The sequence below is a fragment of the Rhipicephalus sanguineus genome, chromosome 3 (assembly GCF_013339695.2).
Source record: "Rhipicephalus sanguineus isolate Rsan-2018 chromosome 3, BIME_Rsan_1.4, whole genome shotgun sequence".
NCBI lineage: Eukaryota > Metazoa > Arthropoda > Arachnida > Ixodida > Ixodidae > Rhipicephalus > Rhipicephalus sanguineus.
Genome location: NC_051178.1, coordinates 181,010,072 through 181,030,770, shown reverse-complemented (window position 1 = coordinate 181,030,770; position 20,699 = coordinate 181,010,072). Strand labels below are relative to the sequence as shown.

At 45.1% G+C, this 20,699-nt stretch overlaps 2 protein-coding genes across 2 annotated transcripts in view; both read left to right on the top strand.

Annotated features, from left to right (window-relative positions):
• The first annotated feature begins 235 nt into the window (after window positions 1-235).
• On the top strand, window positions 236-7,379 carry LOC119387777 (protein transport protein Sec23A). The gene is made up of 3 exons (XM_037655288.2): window positions 236-2,157; window positions 3,225-3,530; window positions 7,064-7,379. Exons 1-3 carry the CDS (start codon window positions 334-336, stop codon window positions 7,286-7,288), a joined length of 2,355 nt encoding a protein of 784 aa, XP_037511216.1. The 5' UTR covers window positions 236-333; the 3' UTR covers window positions 7,289-7,379.
• A 4,794-nt stretch (window positions 7,380-12,173) lies between these two features.
• The window catches only part of LOC119387776 (peroxisome biogenesis factor 1-like), a 70,498-nt gene continuing 61,972 nt past the window's right edge, over window positions 12,174-20,699 (top strand). Inside the window, 3 exon segments of the mRNA XM_037655287.2 lie at window positions 12,174-12,569; window positions 14,445-14,588; window positions 15,426-15,509. Coding sequence (XP_037511215.1) covers window positions 12,471-12,569; window positions 14,445-14,588; window positions 15,426-15,509 — 327 coding nt within the window. The 5' untranslated portion in view covers window positions 12,174-12,470.

Genomic DNA, 20,699 nt, shown 5'->3' with positions numbered 1-20,699 from the left:
CCGTGACCTAGTGCACGTGCTGCCATCGTGCGTCTGTTGTTAGAGTTTCAAAAGTGTTAAATAAAGGTGTTGTTACGTTAAAACAATTACAAAATAATAATTACTAATTACTTTTTGTTGTTCAACGCATGCATTTTTTGTTGATCAAAGAATCTGACTGGCTGACATTATTTGGCGAAACTTGCGGCTGGTCTGGCCACAAGCAGCGGCCTTGTTTTCGGTTCCCAGGGGGCAGCACCCGAATATTTGCGTGACACTTCTCTTCCTCGAGAAATCGGGATCCGTGTGCCTTTCAATTACGTGGCACACCGCGGTGTCGGGAAAATTGCCGACATGGCGACCTACCAGACCTATCAGGACTTTATACAGAAGAACGAAGACCGGGACGGAATAAGGTTCAGCTGGAACGTGTGGCCGTCGAGCCGGCTGGAGGCTACGCGACTGGTGATTCCCCTCGGCTGCCTGTTCACGCCGCTCAAAGAGCGGCCGGACCTCCCGCCGATCCAATATGACCCCGTCCAGTGCACCCGGCAAACGTGCCGGGCCATCCTCAACCCTCTGTGCCAGGTGGACTACCGCGCGAAACTGTGGGTGTGCAACTTTTGCTTCCAGAGGAACCCGTTTCCTCCCCAGTACGCATCCATCTCGGAGCAGCACCAGCCGGCTGAGCTGATCCCGCAGTTTTCGACCATCGAGTACACCATCATGCGGGCCGCCTGCGTGCCGCCGATATTCCTGTTCGTCGTGGACACCTGCATCGACGACGACGAGCTGACGGCGCTCAAGGAGTCGCTGCAAATGTCCCTGTCACTGCTTCCGGCCAACGCTCTCATCGGGCTCATTACTTTCGGCAAGATGGTTCAGGTTCACGAACTCGGAAGCGACGGGTGCGCCAAGAGCTACGTGTTCCGAGGAACCAAGGACTTGACGGCCAAGCAGATCCAGGACATGCTGGGTGTAGGCAAGTTCGGCCAGCAAGCGCAGGGCGTTGCGCCGCAGCAGCCTCGCATGCCTCAGCACCCTCAACAGCCGCAGCACCCACAGCCCATTCCGCCCGCGAGCCGCTTCCTGCAGCCGGTGCACAAGTGCGACATGAACATGTCCGACCTCTTGGACAGCCTGCAGCGCGATCCTTGGCCCGTGTCGCAGGGCAAGCGCCCGCTTCGGTCCACGGGTGTGGCACTCTCCATAGCCGTCGGGCTGCTAGAGTGCAGCTACCCGAACACGGGCGCGCGTATCATGCTTTTCACTGGCGGCCCGTGCACCCAAGGGCCCGGTATGATCGTCGGCGACGAGCTCAAGATTACCATTCGGTCCCACCACGACATCTCGAAAGACAACTGCAAACACATGCGCCGCGCCATCAAGCACTACGAGGCTCTGGCTCAAAGGGCCTCCGCAAACGGGCACGCTGTTGACATCTACTCGTGCGCTCTTGACCAGACGGGCCTTCACGAAATGAAGTTCTGCCCCAACATGACTGGTGGCCACATCGTTATGGGCGACTCTTTCAACTCGTCTCTCTTCAAGCAGACCTTCCAGAGGGTGTTCTCAAAGGACTCGCGGGGAGAATTTCGCATGGGCTTCAATGCACTGCTCGAGGTTAAGGCGTCGCGGGAGTTGAAGATAAGCGGCGCCATCGGACCGTGCATCTCGACCAACGTCAAGAGCTCGAGCGTCTCGGACACAGAAACCGGTCTTGGTGGCACCTGCCAGTGGAAGATGTGCACACTCAGCCCCAGCACGACCCTAGGCGTATTCCTCGAGGTAGCGAACCAACACAACGCACCAATTCCTCAGGGTGGCAGGGGATGCCTTCAGTTCATCACGCAGTACCAACACCCGAGTGGTCAGAAGAGGGTTAGAGTAACAACTGTAGCGAGAAACTGGGCTGATGCGTCAGCCAACCTGCACCACATTTCTGCCGGTTTTGACCAAGAGGCTGCGGCGGTGCTTATGGCACGTCTAGCGTGCTTCAGAGCACAAGGAGAGGACGATGGAGCCGATGTATTGCGCTTTATCGATCGGACTCTCATCAAGCTGTGCCAAAAGTTTGGCGAGTATGCTAAGGACGACCCAAGCTCTTTCCGGTATGCAGAGAACTTTTCCCTATACCCGCAGTTTATGTTTCACCTTCGGAGATCACAGTTCATACAGGTAAGAAACTGCGTGAATGCCTGTTCACGTTGTGTAACGGTAGCAACAAAATGCAGCTATGCTTGGTGTTCATGAAGTTGCATGTCGAAGCGCACCATACAGGATTTAAGTGTAAAAGTTTGGAGCAGCGATATCATAATAAAGTCACAAAGTGAGCAATTTTTAAAAAGATTACTTGCACTCTTGCCGAATTTGTACTTAACAAATTATCTGCTATTATCTGTTGTAACACTCACTGTAATTCACTTTGTTCCTTATTTAACAAGTCGCTTCACTGACCAGACAAACTGTAATAAAAGGTGCAGCTTTCAAGCACTCTAAATTCAACAGAAACTACAATAGAACACCCATACATAGTCAGACTTGTCAATGAAATGCTCTCTCTCTGTTATCACATCTTCATTGCAGGTCACACGGCTTGTGTTGTCATTGCTCTGTTCAGCATTTCACGGCAGGAGCTCCCTAATTGGACACTGTAATCAATTGCATTGTTCAGTGGAATAACTGCAGTTTTAATCTGTTACTTTTCCTATGTAATGAGTACAAATCTGATTCGTCCAAAATTGCGGTGAGCTAGCTTTCACATTTTTTGCCACAAATCTAGCGTGAGCACTTCTTAATATACAGCTGCATCTTTATTTCTGGGAATGCGATGAAGTTCGTTTGAAAGTGTTGCTGCCCAGTAATTTAAATCATTACATAGGGTCCAGATGAGTAAAACCAGCTTGCTGTGGTGGTGCTACCTTGCAGCTTGCAAATATCTGCACAACTAGGTGACTGTTCATCAACAATTTTTAATGTTTATTAAGATATAAAGTGCAACCTCATTATAAAAAAAGTTGTGTCCATACCTTCAGTATGTCTTCTATATCTAGGTTGGGCTGTATTGTGGTGCCTCGTGCAACAAAGCTGCATCGATGTTCCTGTGTGTTGCTTTTATAAATGTTGTGCCTGGCTCCTTGAAAAGTACTGAGATGTATTTTTCTAATGAAATTGTTTTTTGCCCCCTGATTGCACATCATGCAAGTCGTTAGTACAAAGGGCTTACTTCTATATATTTGTCACAGGTATTCAACAACAGCCCTGATGAGACCTCATACTACCGGCACATGCTAAACCGCGAGGACATGACCCAATCGCTGATCATGATCCAGCCCATCCTGTATGCGTACTCCTTCAATGGACCCCCTGAGCCAGTGCTGCTGGACACAAGCAGCATCCAGCCCGACAGGATCCTGCTCATGGACACCTTCTTCCACATTGTCATCTTCCACGGCGAAACCATCGCACAGTGGCGCAAGGCTGGCTACCAGAACTCGCCTGAGCATGAAAACTTCCGGCAGCTGCTTCAGGCACCCGAAGATGATGCACAGGTATGGCTACTGCACCATCTCGCTCTGTTGCCTTGCACTATTCACTAATACTGCCAATTTCCACGCTGCATTTCATGCATCGCAAGCAATACTACGAATGCTAGGGACACTTGACTCTCTTCTCGCCTTTACTATAGCCAAAATTATGTAGTGCATCACATATAAAAGAAAGTTACGGGTATGTACAGGATGTAATTTGGTACAACATTAAGCCTTACACTTTAATGTTAGAAAATATGATGTAATTATAATCAAACTCACTCAGGGACCTTTGAAGGGACACTAAAGAGAAAACGAATTTTTCTCGTGTGAGAATATTGCTCTTTCACTTACCAAAGCCACCACGCTAGCTGTGAGAAGAAGCATGGTAAGCAAGAAAATACAGGTGGCGAAGTCACTTTGAAATCCCTCCACCAGTCTCCATGATGGCATAGATTTTCACGGTGTCTGGACCTACGTAGTTCCTAATCAGTAAAAATGAAGTACCACAAAATCCTGTGCAAGCGCCCCCCTCGCTTTTTCGGTAGATTTGAAATACTATGCACCAATGACCGAGCAAGTGCCCCCACCTCCCCCTCCCGCCATTTTCACTGATTCGTTCATTGTTTTTATTCATCCGACGAGGGCAAATAACGGCAGTGAATGCATGCGTATTCCATAAAGTATTTCATTAAAAGCACACGCGGCTCTTCCGCCGCCATCTTGAATTTTGATCCGTGGCCGAGCAAGACCCCCCCCCCCCTTCAAATGTTATCGCATTATCTTGCAGGGGTGGCACTTGCTGGAGATCTTACGGTGCATTGTTCTCTGAGGTGGCCAGAGAATTAGCATAGCAAGTTTCAGGAAATTTCGTTGAGCCAATGTCGGCAAAATATGAAAAATGCACTTTGAAATCAGTAACATCACACGGAAAGATTTTGGCGTGAAATTTAGAAATCAAACGTTGGACTTCAGTTTCTCCCTTATTATTAAAGCTATGATGGTGAAATTGATGATGTTAGAGTTTTCAGAGTAAAATTTATCAATCTAAATCGATTCTCTGTTTCACTTCAGTGTCCCTCTGACTAAATAAATGGTGATGATAAATTAGTACATGGAAGGCATTGCAGATCTGAACATATTTGCAACCAAATTTATGAAGTGAGCTGCTTTTATGACCAACCACTTCACATTCCTTGCGCTCGTGGCAAGAGCACAGTACATCACATACTGGAATCGCCAAGCTGTGCAAATAATTTGCGATTAAACATCACAAGTTGTAGTGCGCATAATTTGTTATGTCTGAAGTACTTGCCCTATAGAAAGTGTCCCGGATAAAATCATTTCACCCCGAAATTCACAGATATGCTTCTGTGAGTACAGCACTTGTAATAGCTTCTGCAGTGTTGCACAATGGCAGCAAAGCTTCCTCATGTACTGTGCATCTTGAGAAATTTATGAGAAAGGTAAAGTTTGCCGAATGCAGTTTCAGGTATGGGGTGACTGCTTGTGTGAACCACATAACAGCTGAGCCAACAAGTGCATCTGGGTCAAAATTCTAGCAGAAATGGCAGGACATAAAAATTTGTTGAAAGCAGGCTTGAATCTCGTACAGTCATCATGGAAGCAGTAGTGTAAATAACAAGCACTTAAATGCTCTCCATGTCTTTGCATTTGCTTATCAGTCACTGTGTTTATTTAACATCATAATGGGCATCAGAAACGTCAGAAGTTCTTTAGCTATAGCGATGAAGCAATGCTGGAGAGATTAGTCACTCTTTGTCACTGAGCAGCCTGACTACTCTCACTGGTAGTTGCTCTGAAGTTTGAGAAAGTTGTCACCCTGTACTTTCAATTCTGCTGCTTGACACCATTTGTCCCTAGTCTCTGTGAGCTTTCCTAGAGAAGAGTTGCAGCAATGCTCCAGAGCCCTTCAGCACTGCAGTGCAATAATTTTTTTTCTGCACATTGCATTGGTGTATTCCAGCTCAAATTCCAGCAGTTGTTGAGTATTTCATATGTGACAAAAAAATTACACCATCTCCCGCTAAAGGGGACCATGAGGCGATGCGAAGCCGGAGCACTTGCACGATCGCGTTCCGTTGGCGTTCGCTGGGCATGCTACCGACCTCGGGCATGCTACCGACCTCGCGTAGTGGAACGCAAAGAGGAACGCTACGCGCGTTGTGTCTTCCCTTTAGCCTGGCCGTTAATTCTCACAGGGCGAGCGGGGAACGCGGTCGACAGGCGCGCGAGAGGGGGCCAGCGTAGGAGAGAAGAGAGAGGGGGAGGGGACACGCATGCGATGGCGCTCATCGTGGCATTGCGCAAGAGAGAACTTCGGCATGTCGAGCCCGTGTTTCAGAGGAGGAGTGGAGAGTGCGAGTGGAGAGGAGGAAAGGGAGAGGGGATTGGAGAGGGATTGCGCATGCGCAGTAAGGGTGGTCACGCCGCACACCACCACCACCACCACCGGTTTGAACTCCGCTGTAAGATGCTTCGCATCTAAAACAACGTGGACAGTGGACTGGAACATTTAGTACAGTCACTGGACGAAAGGACAAACAGGAAAGTTAAATTGCACTTTAAAGTAGGTCAGCCATTGAAATAGTGACTCTGACACTGCATTTTTGAGCAGTAACTTGGAGCACGCTTTTTACTTCGCCTTTTAGAGTGGAACATGCTAGTATAGTGGACTCATTCACGTTGCCTTCTCATTTGCTTGCCATGAGTCACACCTCAACTTTTTGGTCGACACCTCAACTGTGCCGTGAGGAAAGAAAAGTCTGTGCCCATGACATTGGCCACCGTACACTTTCTAGAGTGTCTACTGCAAGTGCAGTTGCGAAGTACCCTCTTAGCCATAATTACCTAACCATTTTGCAAACAAAGTACTTGCTATGTTTCTGTAAAGCAACATGTGCAGATGCTTAGCTGCACACTTTGTTGATGGTGTAGATGATAATGCTGATGATGATTATGAACTAGGGGCCCAGCCTTTTCATAATGAGTTGGCAGCTGTAAACCACCCACTCATTACGCAGTTCTCATGGTGTAACGCCTAGTGTGATTTCACGCTTTTGCCACGCAATATTACACCTGTTAACGTGACTCCTCACCCGACACGACGCCCGCATAGGTCTTTTTCCAGAGCAGTTTCAAGCACTGGCATGGCTCTGTGCTAGAACACTTATTTGCCGCGCAGAATGCCTCGGTTCAATTCCGGCTTAAACCGTGATTTCTATCCAACGGGACTTTCGCTCACAGACAGCGCTACCAACACTGACACCAAATTTTCTGCGACACTGGCTCTTTAACTCTACCACGTTAATATGTTGACTACAACATGACTGTTATCACCATAAAACTATATTTTGAAGCTACGAATGCAGTACTATAACTTCATCAAAGTTGTCATAGTTTGGAAAATTTTGTCCAGTTACATATTCATCTTTATGCATACGATATACCTGTAAATTGGTAGCTTTGAAAGAATAACGAACATTTGTATAATAATTTGTTTATATGTTTCTGTTCATTGCCTGGCTTTGCAGGAGATCCTGCAGACACGCTTCCCAATGCCCCGATACATTGTGTGCGACCAGGGTGGCTCCCAAGCCCGGTTCCTGCTCTCCAAGGTGAACCCATCAGTGACGCACAACAATGCCTACAACTGGGGCCAGCAAGAAACCGGTGGTTCCCCTGTGCTCACAGACGATGTCAGCCTGCAGGTGTTTATGGAGCACCTCAAGAAGTTGGCAGTTTCCAGCTCTGCCTGAGTGTCGCATCAGCAAGCTCCTGTCTTCATCAGATGCCTTTAAGCATTGTTCACTTGTTTTGAGAATATATCAAAGACTGTTTTCCATTTTATCTTTGTTCTCCTGCAAAACCCAATCCAGTCTTGGCAGTTCTTGTACTATCTTCTTTCTTCATTTCGAGTCAAGAAACTGGCCAGTTCAGATCTGTAGAGTGGGCATAGGTTGGAGTAACACTGCTGAATGTGGTGATAGTCAAGCAAGCGTCCTCCAGTGAACTGCAAGGAACACTAGCGAGGGCACAAAGCCAGTTGCAACAAACATGCCATTTAGGCAGCAACAAAGTGGGTTGTCCTTTAGGTGACTGTGAAGCAAGCCCATGAAACTGCTGGCATTGAATGGCTGAGGATATAGATGCATTAAACTCTCTGACGTGCAATTCAATGTTTCGCCACAATCACTTGGTGATTTCCTTCGCTCTTCTAGAAGTTTACTGTGGCCTTTGTAAAAGTAGAGTGCACAGTACATATGGTTAATGATGGTCTGGCACAATGTGGTGCTATAAGGGAGTCCCAGTTAGTGCAACAGCCACTTGTTGAAACATCTTATTGGAAGCCAGTATATGTTCTCCACAATTGTCCCTCTTTTACACAGTTTCTCTTTCATAACTCGATGATTGTGGTGCACTCGAGGCAACATGCTGCTGTTCCTGTGGCTCGTAAATTAGCTTTGTGCAGAGATATTGGTACCAGCTTATATGAGGATGAACCCAACAAGAAAAGTTGTCTTCACTACTTTCTTTTTTTCCCTACATTTTTCTTTTATCCCCTCCTCCATGCCCTCTGATGTTCAAATGCTGTTATGATCTTGGTTGGTGTAATTGACTTCTTTTCTTGCGCATTCCTGGAATTGTATAATGTGTAAAAACAGAGTGGGAATAAATTTAATTTTTGCTGAAAATCTCTCATATTTTCATGAAAATGGCTTATTGTCCGAGTTGCTGAAGTATTGGCACGGTAGAGTGCCAGCGAACAGGAAGGGCACAATAAAAAAAAAAGTGACAAGGGATAGAATCTGCGCCTTTTGGACCAGCAGCCTAGCACCATACCACTGAGCCGCTGTGGCGGCTTAAGAAGGGTGTCCCAAGTTCTTTCTTTTTTTCTCTTGTTTTCTTCTAATTTGCTGGCATTCTACAACGCAATTGTCTGTGCCACTAGTTTCAGTTCTCCGTAGTCTCTCAGGTGCTAAGAACATTTGAGGTTTGTGACAAGGGCTGTGATGTATTCATTTGGCAAATCGGTTACCGGTACGCTTCCAGGAGAGATTACATTGTTTGGGGCTTATGTCACCCCTAACAGTAATTGTCTATTTTTCATGCCTTTCCTGTGCTTCCTGGTCAAGATTGGCATGCGTATCATCAATAAGACAGCATTTTGGTGCAGGTGAGGGGGGGGGGGGGACAGAAATGTAGTGAGTGCAGAGTTTTCTACAAAGGAAAGTCGAACAAGGCAGAGGATTATTGTTGAAAGGGCCCCTTGCCAGATTAGGGCATTGCAAAAGAACAAGTGCAGCGTGTAGAAAGTTGTGGTGGTCATGCCTGCAAATTAAGACACACTCACTGCGCGACACCGGTTGAAATTTAAAACTGAGGCTGTGCATTCTCCCTCTCGTGAGAGACGTGCTTGGAGGAAAAGGGTGCCTACGTAATAGGCACTCCTCCGAATGTCATTGACTGCGGCCCGTGAATTTGGTTTTCACAATGGCATGACTCTCAATCATACCTTGGGTTTAGCATGTAAAACCCAATAATTTAATGTTTTATTAATAAGTAAAAGTTTATGCTGGTCTAAATATATCTTCTGTTTGTAAATAAGTGATTTAGTTGATCATTTTCAGTTTCCTCCAAGCTTTCTCGTGAAAACCAGTCGTTCACATACTGTAACCAACTTTGGCAGTCTGTAAGCATGAAAAGCCCTGATAAATCATGACACCACTTGGCATGGATCATTTCGGAAGTGGCTGATGAACAAAGTCTGCAACAGTTGATAACGAACAAGAGAGATTCAACAGTGTTTTTAAACTTGAATAAAAGGACTGCGATTCAGCCGTGGATTAACAGAACTACAGGTCACACAGCCAGCACTGTTTTGTCTTAGGATATTAACCTACTTGGCACAATGGTTCTTCAACGTGTGCCACACATTGACAGTGTCCCTTTTCAACAAAAAACTTGGACCATCTCCCCGAAGTGAACCCTGATGGGATGCGAAGCAGCAGCGGTGCGCACGGCGTTGACCCGGTTGAAACGGTCGTCGACGCGGGTGTTGGAAGAACGGTTTGAAGCGAAACTCGGTGTAGCGGTCAAGGGTGACGCTACCGCGTCTTCTGGCGTCCTCTCCATCGCAGATAAACGAGCCGCACTCGACGTGCGGTCGAGCGTTGCGGGCGGTGGAGAGGGTGAAGCGAGAGAGAAGTGACACGTTCAGAGGTGTTGCGAGCGGGCGGAGCAGCCGGCAGCTGCGGGCGCTGCAGTGAGCATGCTGCGGGTGAGGGAGAGAGTGACGTCAGCGCGCACCTGCGAGGGAAGCGTGCGAGGGGAGCGTGACGTCAACGCCCAGCTGTGGCGTGACCTACTTGGCAACGCTCCAACACCTACGGCAAGGGGAACGCGTTGCGGCGCATTCGTACGGACGCACGTAACGTACGGCGTTACACACGTGAGTCAAAGCGCTGCTTCGCATCTAAAAAAAAGCATTTGTTGAGTAGCTCTTTCAAATTTCTCTTTGACTACTAACCCCTGTGCATTTCTCTTCATGTGACCTCTGTCAAGAGACGCATATCCACTAGGTATACATGATTGCTACAAAGCACTGGGTACATTGTTTGAAACACATGGAACTGTCAGTAAAGGGAAGCAGTGTGAGATGAGCGTTTTGAATCAGTGAGGATGCAAAAGAAAGTCTAAGTTGGCATTTCTCAATCACTTTACCATTATGCATGTAATTGACTGCGCTAAGCAGCATATATATATGGGTGTTTCAAATTTGCGTGCCTTGCTGCAGTAGAGAGGCTCTCTCTACCTGCTGCAAGGTCGACAACTGGGCTAGTTGGTACGGTCCCATTTTTGATTGAAGGAGCACGAACAATAGAGACGAAGTTAGTTGGACATACCGAGCGCTAACTCACAACCATGTGCTTGCATCTCAGGGGTTCATTGGAATCTTGTCAACCTGCAAAAATGCAAGAAAGGAAGTAAGACTGACTACACAATCTTAACGTCTTACAGCAGTGCAGAAACATAGCAACAACCTAGGATATAGCTACCTCACCTCCAAGAAACTAACATCTCTTCGTGAAAGGGCCACTGATGGAGAGCCGACGCTAGTATCACCAGCATTCTTAGTGAAGAGGGCTTCCGTTATCTCTCGTGCCATGTCGTCTTTGTGCCCATGTAGAACTGTCATCCTGTGATATATCATGGCAGGCAATTGCTAACTGTGCAATGCACAGCTAAATGTGTGCCATAGCATTTACATTGGTTTTGTGCTCCCTTAGGCGGGTGTTTAGGCATTGTGCCACCTGCTCAACGTAAACAAGTCCACAAGACACAGGTGTTTGATAGACAATGCCGGTAATGCACTGAACAAACTTAGTTCTGGTGTTTTTGTGTAAAAATTGGGTCTTGTCAACTGTCTTGTGAACAGCAGCGCAAATACTCTGAAGTTTATTAGGTACACTAGAGACCACCTGAATGCCGTAGCAGGAACCATCAATTTTTGGGACCATGGGAAAGTATGTGAGTGTACCACCTAACAACTAGTTATGCAGAGCCCAAGCTACCACCCAGCGGCAGCTATAGACTGACACTTATCCAAACCTGCTGGCATATTACAGATTCTGCCTTGAGATCTATCACAACACCTGCAAGGTCTGTGGTATAGAGCCTGCATACGCTCAAACACATGCCCTGGGAATGTGAGGCAAATACTAAAGGCATCAATCCTGATGTTCTCTCGGCGAGGTGGGCCGATGCCCTGCACAGCTCAGAGCTCGCTGACCAAATCTGGGCCATCCAGCAGGCCATCCAGCAGGCCCGCAAAGCGGCGACTAGGCGAGGCCGGCACGTCCCAGCGTGGGAGACCTGAGCCCGGGTCATCAAAGTGCAGGACACTCAATAAGAGTTATTACCAATCAAAGGAATAACAGCTCATTTTGTTCATATAACTTCATCTCTGTTGTTCTTGCTACTTCAATCTAAATTGCCTGCTTGCAATAGAAGCTCTCAACTAATCAGAAGGGGCGAGTATGATGTATGATGTAGTAAAGGTGAACATTGCATCTAACAGTCTCTTGAAGTAGAAACAACATCCCAGAAAAGTTTTTAGCCATGCCATGCACAAGTTTGTGCTTTTATTTCATCTTGCTAGTGCAAAAACGAGGGCTTCTAAAAGAAGCAGGCTTCAGAATAATAGTTCTGGGCACTTCTTTTCTTTTCTTTTTTACTCGTCATAGATCGTTTGTGAGACAAATGTGGAGTTTCTCCGAAGGGATTTTGCATTGATAAATTTCGTCAGAAACAGAGGGTCAGTGTGTTATTCAACACCGGTGACATCCAGTGATAAAAAAAAAAAAAATAGGAGGGAACGCGCATAGCGTACACAAGCCAACCTCCTCTGAAGCCGCTTGCTCCTCGTGTTCGTGTCACATTTCCCATCATGCTCTTGTTTCATTTCCTTTTTGGTGGGCCCATGAAAACGAAAACAAAAATTTACGAGCGTCGCCAACCTCCTCGGCATAAAAGGCGTTCTACGTCATGGTCGCCATGTTTTGCTTCAAAGAATATTGTCGATATTGTTTCAAACTTTGAATCGTATATCCATTTGAGATCATATATTTATTGTTGACATGCGGTAGCATGTGATTATCGAAAGGAGACGTAGTGGCGAACTGCGGCGCAGGGCGCGAACTTTCTACCTTGAACGAGTTCTGAAGTAACCGCGATGAATTGGCGGGAGCGAACTTTATTTTAGTTTCTCGTGAGGCAACGGGCTGGCAAGCATTTATGTGCGCCGGTATGAGCAGCGAGCGCAATGTTTAGCGATAGTTACTTCCTCGTATGACGTGCCAAGTTCCGATAGCGTAACTGTGACATCGATTTCGTTACTTTGATTACTGGTTTGAATAAGTAACATTCATAGCTCAAAATATGGACGCACTACTAGTGACATTCCTTAGGTTTTCTCGCTTCTCTTCGTGCTTTGTTCGCATTCCCAATAAATGGGTCCGAGAAGCAACATCTTCCAATGTAAGTCATTTGGTATTTCGTTGTTGTCTCTGACTTTCAAATTGCGTTAAACTTCTGGCAAACCCAGCTGTTCAGCGGTGTATGAGACACACCTCGACAAACTGTCTTGAGATACTCGACTGTTATTTCGTGAAGGAGTGACACTTGGGTCTTGCTTTTTCTTAACAAGGGCCTTAGAAAGCATTACGTTTTATAGTATTTACTGGACTTCAAAAATATAGTCGTAATATTTTCTAGTGACGAGGTGCTGAGTATTTGCTTTAAATTAAAGCGACGAGTGTTCATCGCGGGCCGATACCGTAAACGCATTCTTTTCAATTAGCAGTGGTAAGGATGTAGGAAATACAGAACCTGGCGGTTACAAATGATCAAAACGGCAGAATGACGGCACAACTAGATGAACGACGAGTGCCGCAGGGCGATCACTCGAGACCATGACATGAACACATTGTTTACAGAACTAGTAATGACTTAAATTACTCACTTGTGCTCACCTCTGTACTACATGTATGCCCTTTCTTTTTGTCTTTTTTCCCCACTGTTACGGAACTTGTAACCTGCGAACATTTTCGTGGCTTCACTAAAAAGAATGTTTAGTAGCAGGAACAGTCTTTTCCCTTCATTTCAGGTAATAAGATAGAGTTTCCACTAATTCTTGGGGCAACGTGCATGCCTTCTAATCCACAGCTGAGAAGTGTTATAATATGTTAATGAAAGCAGGTTAATAGGGTGTGAGGCAATGATGTTGCATGTTGATTACATATGTGCCATTGCTTAAACCTCTTGTAGCACATAAGCATGGTAGTTGCACGGAAGCCATTAAAAAAATGTCTCATTCATATGTGTGAACATTTCTATGTATGAATATCATATCTATGAAGATATGTGTGAGTTAAGCTGTATATGACTAGGGTTCTACGCATTTTCCTATGCGTCAACGAAAACATATGTGCCACACAAATTGGGCAAACTCCACCACTCACCACTGGCCCGCTAAAAATGAAGGGAACAAAGCGGCAGGAAACACGTTAAGACGGTGCATGAAACGCCAAGCGCAGGCAGCAAAGCTGACAACATGACTCATGTCGCAAAGCGGAGAATGCGGCAAAAGGACGCAAGTACCATGCTGCTCAAGTGGAAAAGTTTAAAGAAGCATCAGCTTAATTCAAAAGGGACTTTCTGGATAGACATTTCGAATTTAGTCTTGGGGTGTGTAATTGGCTATGGTTCAAAATTCTGTGTCACTTCTGCACCATGCGCTAAACAGCTTCACTAAACAACCTCCACAGAGTGGAACATCTTTCTGTTTTAGCAAATTGCTCTGACGAAACAGCAGTTGATGAAGTGTGCAGGGCAAACGTTTTCTTGCTTTGCCAACAGATGAAACAGTAGGTTGTTGGAATTCATGAATATGTTCACCGATTTCTTTGCTGCACACACTGTACTACCTTTGTGTGCATGCCTATTATGCTGTAGTTCGTTTCACCAACACTGTACTATGTAATAAGGGCTTCTGGTCATGTCATCAAATAACGAGAGATAATTTGAAATTTGCTTTAGAGAAATTAGAAGGGCTTGCTCATTGTGTTGCAGTGAGCTTTCAGTGGTCTTTTACTTCCTCTAGTATTATGCTGTTTATTATTATTTTTTCAAACTAACGATCAATTGATTGTTGAAGAGTACCATTCCTCAGAATAGCCTGCTTATGTGCGTAGTGCAAGAAAATGATTTATGTTTATATGTATATACGAAACGTCAATGTAAAGAAAGCGTGTTTCTGACAAATTAGAAAACCTGTTATGTGCAGGAATATTTGAATTCGCGTTATCAAGAATGCTTTGTGTAAGTGAGCTCGTATTTTGCTCTTGTTTTCAGGATGAGGTGGTCATCTATGAATTGAATTCTGTTGAAACAGCATGCAAGGCCTTTGTTTCCTGGAACCTTGAAACAACGCAGGACGACTACATAGAGATAAATGCCCAGTTTGCTGAACTGTGTGGTTTTCGTGAAGGTGAAGAGGTGAGAACAAGGCACTGACAGGAGATGTGACGCATCTTTTTCTCTTCAGATACGGTTAAAATTGTGATTGCAGTACAGGACAAATTTCAGTTGAATAAAAATAACTTTTTGCTTCATAGTCTTTGTGGGCTGTTGGTTTTTCAATGTGACTGTGGGGTAATGCCATCTCACCCAAGCTTAGGTGTTATTACGGCTCACGTATATTGTAACTAAGCTACCATTCCTATCCAGTAATGCACCTTTTTTGTTATGTTTTGGCATTCCGGGTCTTTTGCAGTATTGCCCATATTATGTGCATGGCAAGTTCCACGCAGTATCATTTTGAGAGGGGCCTGGAACATCATATCATCCTGTTGAATTTCAGTGTCAAATTTCAATACGCCTCTTATTTCTAAGTAACACGAAGAAAGAAAAAAACATTCACAGCATCAAGGAAACTTTCGAAGCATGTGCAGGGCTTTTATGTTCACATGCTTGTGAACTGAAGGTTAATTGAATGTGCTGAAATGAACTGATCCAGTTTCATCAGAGCAAAAGCCACATGAATTGACTTTTGTTTCCTCTGAGACATTATCTTCATGTGAGGTTACATAAGTATTGGCCAACCTCTTAACTCTTGCGGAGGTGGCGTACATGCTAGAAATTTATTTAAAGGGGTTCTATTTTAGAAATTCATTTGTCATATTTATGTGTGCTGTCTTGTAGTGAACTTTATGGTAGGCTGAAAGGAAGTGCTTTGAAAAACGCATGACCATAAATTGACGAATAATGGATTAAAATGTAGAAGTGCAGTTAGGTCTGAGCCAGCCACTGTTCTTCTGTTCCTGATTTGTACAGGTTACTGCTGAGAGAAGAGGCAATGTCCACCGTGCAGAACAAGTGGCAGTGCAAACGTCGAGTCTTAGTGACTACGAAAAGCTTGTGAGCTCAACTTTTTTGCTCTCTGAAACAGTAAACCTTCTTTTTTTTTGGGAAAGCTCTTGGAAAGGTAGATAAGTAATGAGGACTGCACGAAACTTATTTCACCTTGCAGCTGAAATAAGTTTCGCTGTAAAATTTTTTGTGTTGTATTAGAGACTTATACTGTTGCTTTCTGTTTTCCTTTCTCTGGCACCACAATGTTTCACCCTGCACAATATTGCTTGGACTATGCTTGATATTGATAACGATTTTCTTCAAATTGTAATATTCTAATTTTAATTTAGGGTTCTGGGTCTTATTGAAGTCCTGACCACCTAAAAAACGCCAGGCCTGCGCTGAAACCGCAGCACAGTCACAGCGAAAGCTGGAAGAGCGGCGTTTCTAGAGCCCGCTGTAAGCTCTCTTGGGGCTACAATACAAGTACACTAGAAAGGTACCCACTACGCCATAAATCACAATTTTTGTGAAGTTGGGAAGCACCTACTAAGCCATTATTCGTCATTCTGCGGAGAAGCGAGGCACCAGCTACACGTCTGTAGGGCATTATGTGCACTTTGTTGACGCGACGACTGATGACGATGAAGAATTATGGCTCAGCCCTTTGTAATGGGTTGGAAGCTTTAAACGGCCCACCAGTTATGTAATTTGCATTGGGTGACGCCCGGTCGCTATTTCCCTCTCCCGTCATGCTGTATAACATACGTTGACGTGGGAGAGAGACGGGGGGGGGGGGGGTGCGAAGAACTTCACTGAGACCCTGAGGAAATGGATCATGTGCTTATGGGCTTCCTTGGCAACTAATTCAAGTGCACTTGCGAGGAACCCACTACGCTATAAATCATTGTAATTTTACTGAGACCCCGAGGAAATGGATCATGCGCTTATGGGCTCCCTTGGCAACCAATACAAGTGCACTTGCGAGGAACCCACTACGCTATAAATCATTGTAATTTTTGAGAAGTAGGGCAGCAGGCACTGTGCCATTTTTCGTCATTCTACGGAGAGCCGTGGTGCCTGCTAAACGCATGTAAGGCATTATGCGCACTTTGTTTATGCTGTGCCTGATGACGACGAAGAATTATGGCAGATCCCTTTGTAATGGGTTGGAAGCATTCAACAACCTACTCGTTGCACAATTCGCATTGTGTGACGCCTGGTTACAGAATTCGCGTTGTGCGACGCTTGGTGCTTATTTTACTCTTCTACCACGCTATATTGCATATGCTAATGTGGTTCCTTCCTGACATGAAGCCTGTATAGGACCTTTTTGCAAGGCAGTTTCAAGCACCGGCATGGCTCAGAGGTTGAATACTGGGCTCCCATGCAGAGGGCCCAGGTTCGAACCTCGTTCCATCCTGGAATTTTTTTCTTATTTCGTTTTTTTTCTTATTTCGAGCGATACTGGTTACGGACACCGGCGGCGGCGGCGGACAACTACGGCGCCAAAAACGGCCGGTGAAATGATCTCATAACAGCTTTCGCTGTAAAATTTGACCAGCAGAAATGATGGATGACTTGAAGAACCTAAATCAAAGTGCAATTTTGAGATGAAAATATATTAAATGTGAACAAGTCAAAGAAACTCTGACAGTGTCTAAAGGATTTTATAAGTGAACCTAGAAAAATCACAGGCCAATCCCTTTTTGTAATAACCAAACCATGTCACCTAATGTAACATTGTGTACAGTTATTTGTACATTCTTGTAGTGTTGTGACTGATTCCCTATTCGCCTCGCGCACCACCGATGGCGGCGCTGCGAATGGCGCTCCGGTGACGCAGAAGGGGCGATTCGGCTTCTGTCGTCTGCTAGGCTCTGGCTAGAACCGCAGCATTTTCGTTATAGTTCGCTTGCGACGCACGGCTTTCCTTGACTACTAGGTGTATTTTCTTTTAGTAATACTTTAGAAGGCTGCCAACACTACAGGAGGTTACGAAACGTTAACAATTGGAATATCTTCTATATACCCACAGCTATCGCAGACAGGATCATGCCGGCAAGTTAGTAACGTAACTCACTGGGCTGGATGGCGTTGAAATAGCTTACGTGAAAGCATGAAAGTCTCGCCAAGCAAGTTAATGAGAGTCTGCACTGCTTTGGAAGCGAAGCACGATCAATTTTACGGCTTATTCGCAAAAGGTAGCATTGTGTAAACAGACTTGAGTTGAACGCAAATTCACACTTCACTCCCAAATCATGTGGACCTGTGTACACAAAACGTTTGCTGACAGAATAAAATTGATTAGTTCACAGGCCAGGGGGTTATTGCGGACAAGTAGCGTAGATTGGACAAGTTGGTTGCACATTAAGACTTGTTACATGCACTATCAGCTCCAAATGAAACGTCTGCAGTGGTGTGCGTGGTGCAGTTCACACCCTTATGATTAGGGATAAATACACTCCTGCAGTTTGCCGCTCGTGAGCCGCATTCATGCGTTCGATTGCGCAGTGCTGCCTAAATGGGAGTGCGGGCCTGTCGATGGTGATGACAGGACGGCGTGCACTATGCTGTTTCTGATGCTTGGGCAATGTGCTCCACTGTTCGTGTTTCATTTGACACCGATAGTACAGCTTGGTAAACAGTCACCATTCATTTTGGTCTTTTTGGTTGGTTATTGCTATTCTTTACCGCGCTGTAGCAAGATTGAATATCTTTAAAGCGAAAGCCTTAGATTCCTCATAAAATGTGAAAATTGACCGTCGCCGTCCCGCGTCGGCAGCATCAACACAAGCGACACCAAAAATCATCACATGATGACATCATCATGACATCACAGACTGTCGAAATTTGTGACATCATCATGACGTCACGTAAAGTGACGCCTCATGATGACGTAATCACATGAAATTGTCGCTTTGCATTGCCTCCGAGATCGGCCCAGCAATCACGGAGGCAGTGCAAATCCAGGTGATGCGTAAAAGCCTTGCAATCCCTCCGTTCCTGGAGGCAGTGCAAAACCACGTTACGTCTAGAAAGCATTTGGTGGTGGGCGAGAAAGGAACAGTACATCGACTGAAGAAAAACAAGAAGGGATTCGCCTTCGAGTCGTCTTAGGCAAATGCGTAAGGGACCTTGTGAGTCTTTTTAGTACAATGATCCCACCACGCCCTTTCAGGAGTCAACCTTGAGAGTGATTTACACTATTTTATTGCAAATATATCTTATTACGACTTTCCGATACGAAAGCTTTGTATTTATCTACGTTAGTATGATTACACTAATTCTGTTCAGCGTACCTTCAGATGACCGTGAATGAGTCAGCAAACGTCGGTTTATTAACGTAGGGATTAAAATATGTTGCAAAAAAAAAGAGAAAAAACTCCACACAGCTTGCCAATATTTCATATCACTGTCGTGCATCCCCTTTTTCCTCGTGCTCTCAACCTTTCTATTTCTTGTTTACATTTTAAGTACCTACGACGCGCTTACACAGCAGCTGCTGAAAATTTGGATCTAATCAAAGGTTGTTGCTTGTAAAGACCACTTAATTTATGTGAATGACATCACACGTTGCCTGTCACGCGCTTAAAACTCCGAACAACGGAATTGAACCAAAGGAGCGGGCTTGGGAACCGAACACGCGCAGCTCGTGGTATACATAGCTTGCGCTATAATGCAGACACTGACTTCGATCGCTGAAGTCAGTTATCAAAAATGGGCTGGGAAGTCATTTTGAGTGTGCCACCGCTGTAGAACAGTCAAGAAAAGAAATCCTCGCCATACATGCAGGTGTACATATTGATGGCTAGCAGACGACACCAGCAGCAATCGACACTGAATGTGCTCCTGACGGCAACTCCGCTCGATTTCGTGGGGCATTTTGCTTGGACATTCAGTACAACTTGTTTTATGAACTTGCCCACTAATGTTTCGTTAACTCGAGCAGGACACATTTGCCGGCAGCGTCGCGCAGCCTTCGCATAGCGAACGCACGCGTGAAGAGCGGCGCCCGAGTCCTCCCTCCGACGTAACACGTGAGAGGGTGCTACTCAAAGATCTCAGGGTGAATAGGAAAAAGTAGGCCTTGGGCCTTTTATTTTAGTTGGTAATTTTTGTATTGCACTGTTTTTCGCTATTCCAATCTTTGTATTTTTCATGCCCTACTGTTGTGATAGCCCTGTGGGGCTGCAGTAAGTTGAAATAAATAAATTAACAAGCAGCAAAGGTTCTTGCTGAATTTGAAAAATGGCCAATCAAAAGGTTACCGAAAAAAAGGTACAATCGAAAGGTTACCATAATATTAGAGGTTATGACCATTGCAGCAAGAGAAAAAAAAAGAGCTTTACACAAACACATGAGTGTCAGAGATCACTTTGTGGATGTATGCACAGCGTGTTATCAATATAGCTTCGTATTAATCTAGATAATATATACCAGTTGAGCTCTGGAACAAGCAGCTTACAGGTCATAGCAGCTTGCCCCATGCAAGGACTGAGTAGTAATAACAGTTAATGGTGCTTTACTTCATAGCAAAAGGGATCCATAAATGGTGTATTAGTGGAAGTCTATGTTAATCTGGTTACCTGGTGCTCCTTAGCATGAGTAGAGCATTTTGCATCAAGTGAGAGTGAATTGGGTTTTAATCTCTAGTGCGAGTACTGGTGCTTAGAAAGGAAAGCAGAAATTAAGTAATGATGGTGGTGAACTTAGTTGTCGGCCATCAGGGCATATGGTGCTGCTTATGCTTATGTGCTGTTCATGCATGCATCATATATTTAGAGTAATTGATGACTGCACATGAAGTAATGATTGTGGTGCATTATACATGTTGGCCATACATTTGGGGACAACTTTTCCACATTGAAGTGGAGACAATGTTTGCATAGTGTACAGTGCAGAAAGGCAGCAGGCATGTCTTGTGTGAGTGATAACAGTTATAATTTTGCCAGAGTGATCAGGGGAAAAAAGAAAAACAATTCACATTTAGCGTTATCACTGTGCTAATGTCTTGGTTCATGACTTCATTGGTATGCTGCTCTTATGATCAGGAATTGAATGTGCAATGCTGGCATGGAAAAAAAGATTTATAGCTTCAGTCCCTTTCAATTTCATGGGCCTGAGGGCAAAAGACAAGTTTGATGCCTGTTTTTCTGTCTGCACATGTGTGAGCACATATAGGTGAACTTTCCATTATTTTTAGATACAGCACTTCAGTTTTTGTTGCAGCTGTGTACCAACAATACATTCTCT

Coding starts and splice junctions, on each gene's coding strand:
- LOC119387777 (XM_037655288.2), top strand. CDS start 334: ATGGCGACCTACCAGACCTATCAGGACTTTATACAGAAGAACGAAGAC. Junction 2,158..3,224: donor GGAGATCACAGTTCATACAG/GTAAGAAACTGC, acceptor TATTTGTCACAG/GTATTCAACAACAGCCCTGA. Junction 3,531..7,063: donor CACCCGAAGATGATGCACAG/GTATGGCTACTG, acceptor CTGGCTTTGCAG/GAGATCCTGCAGACACGCTT.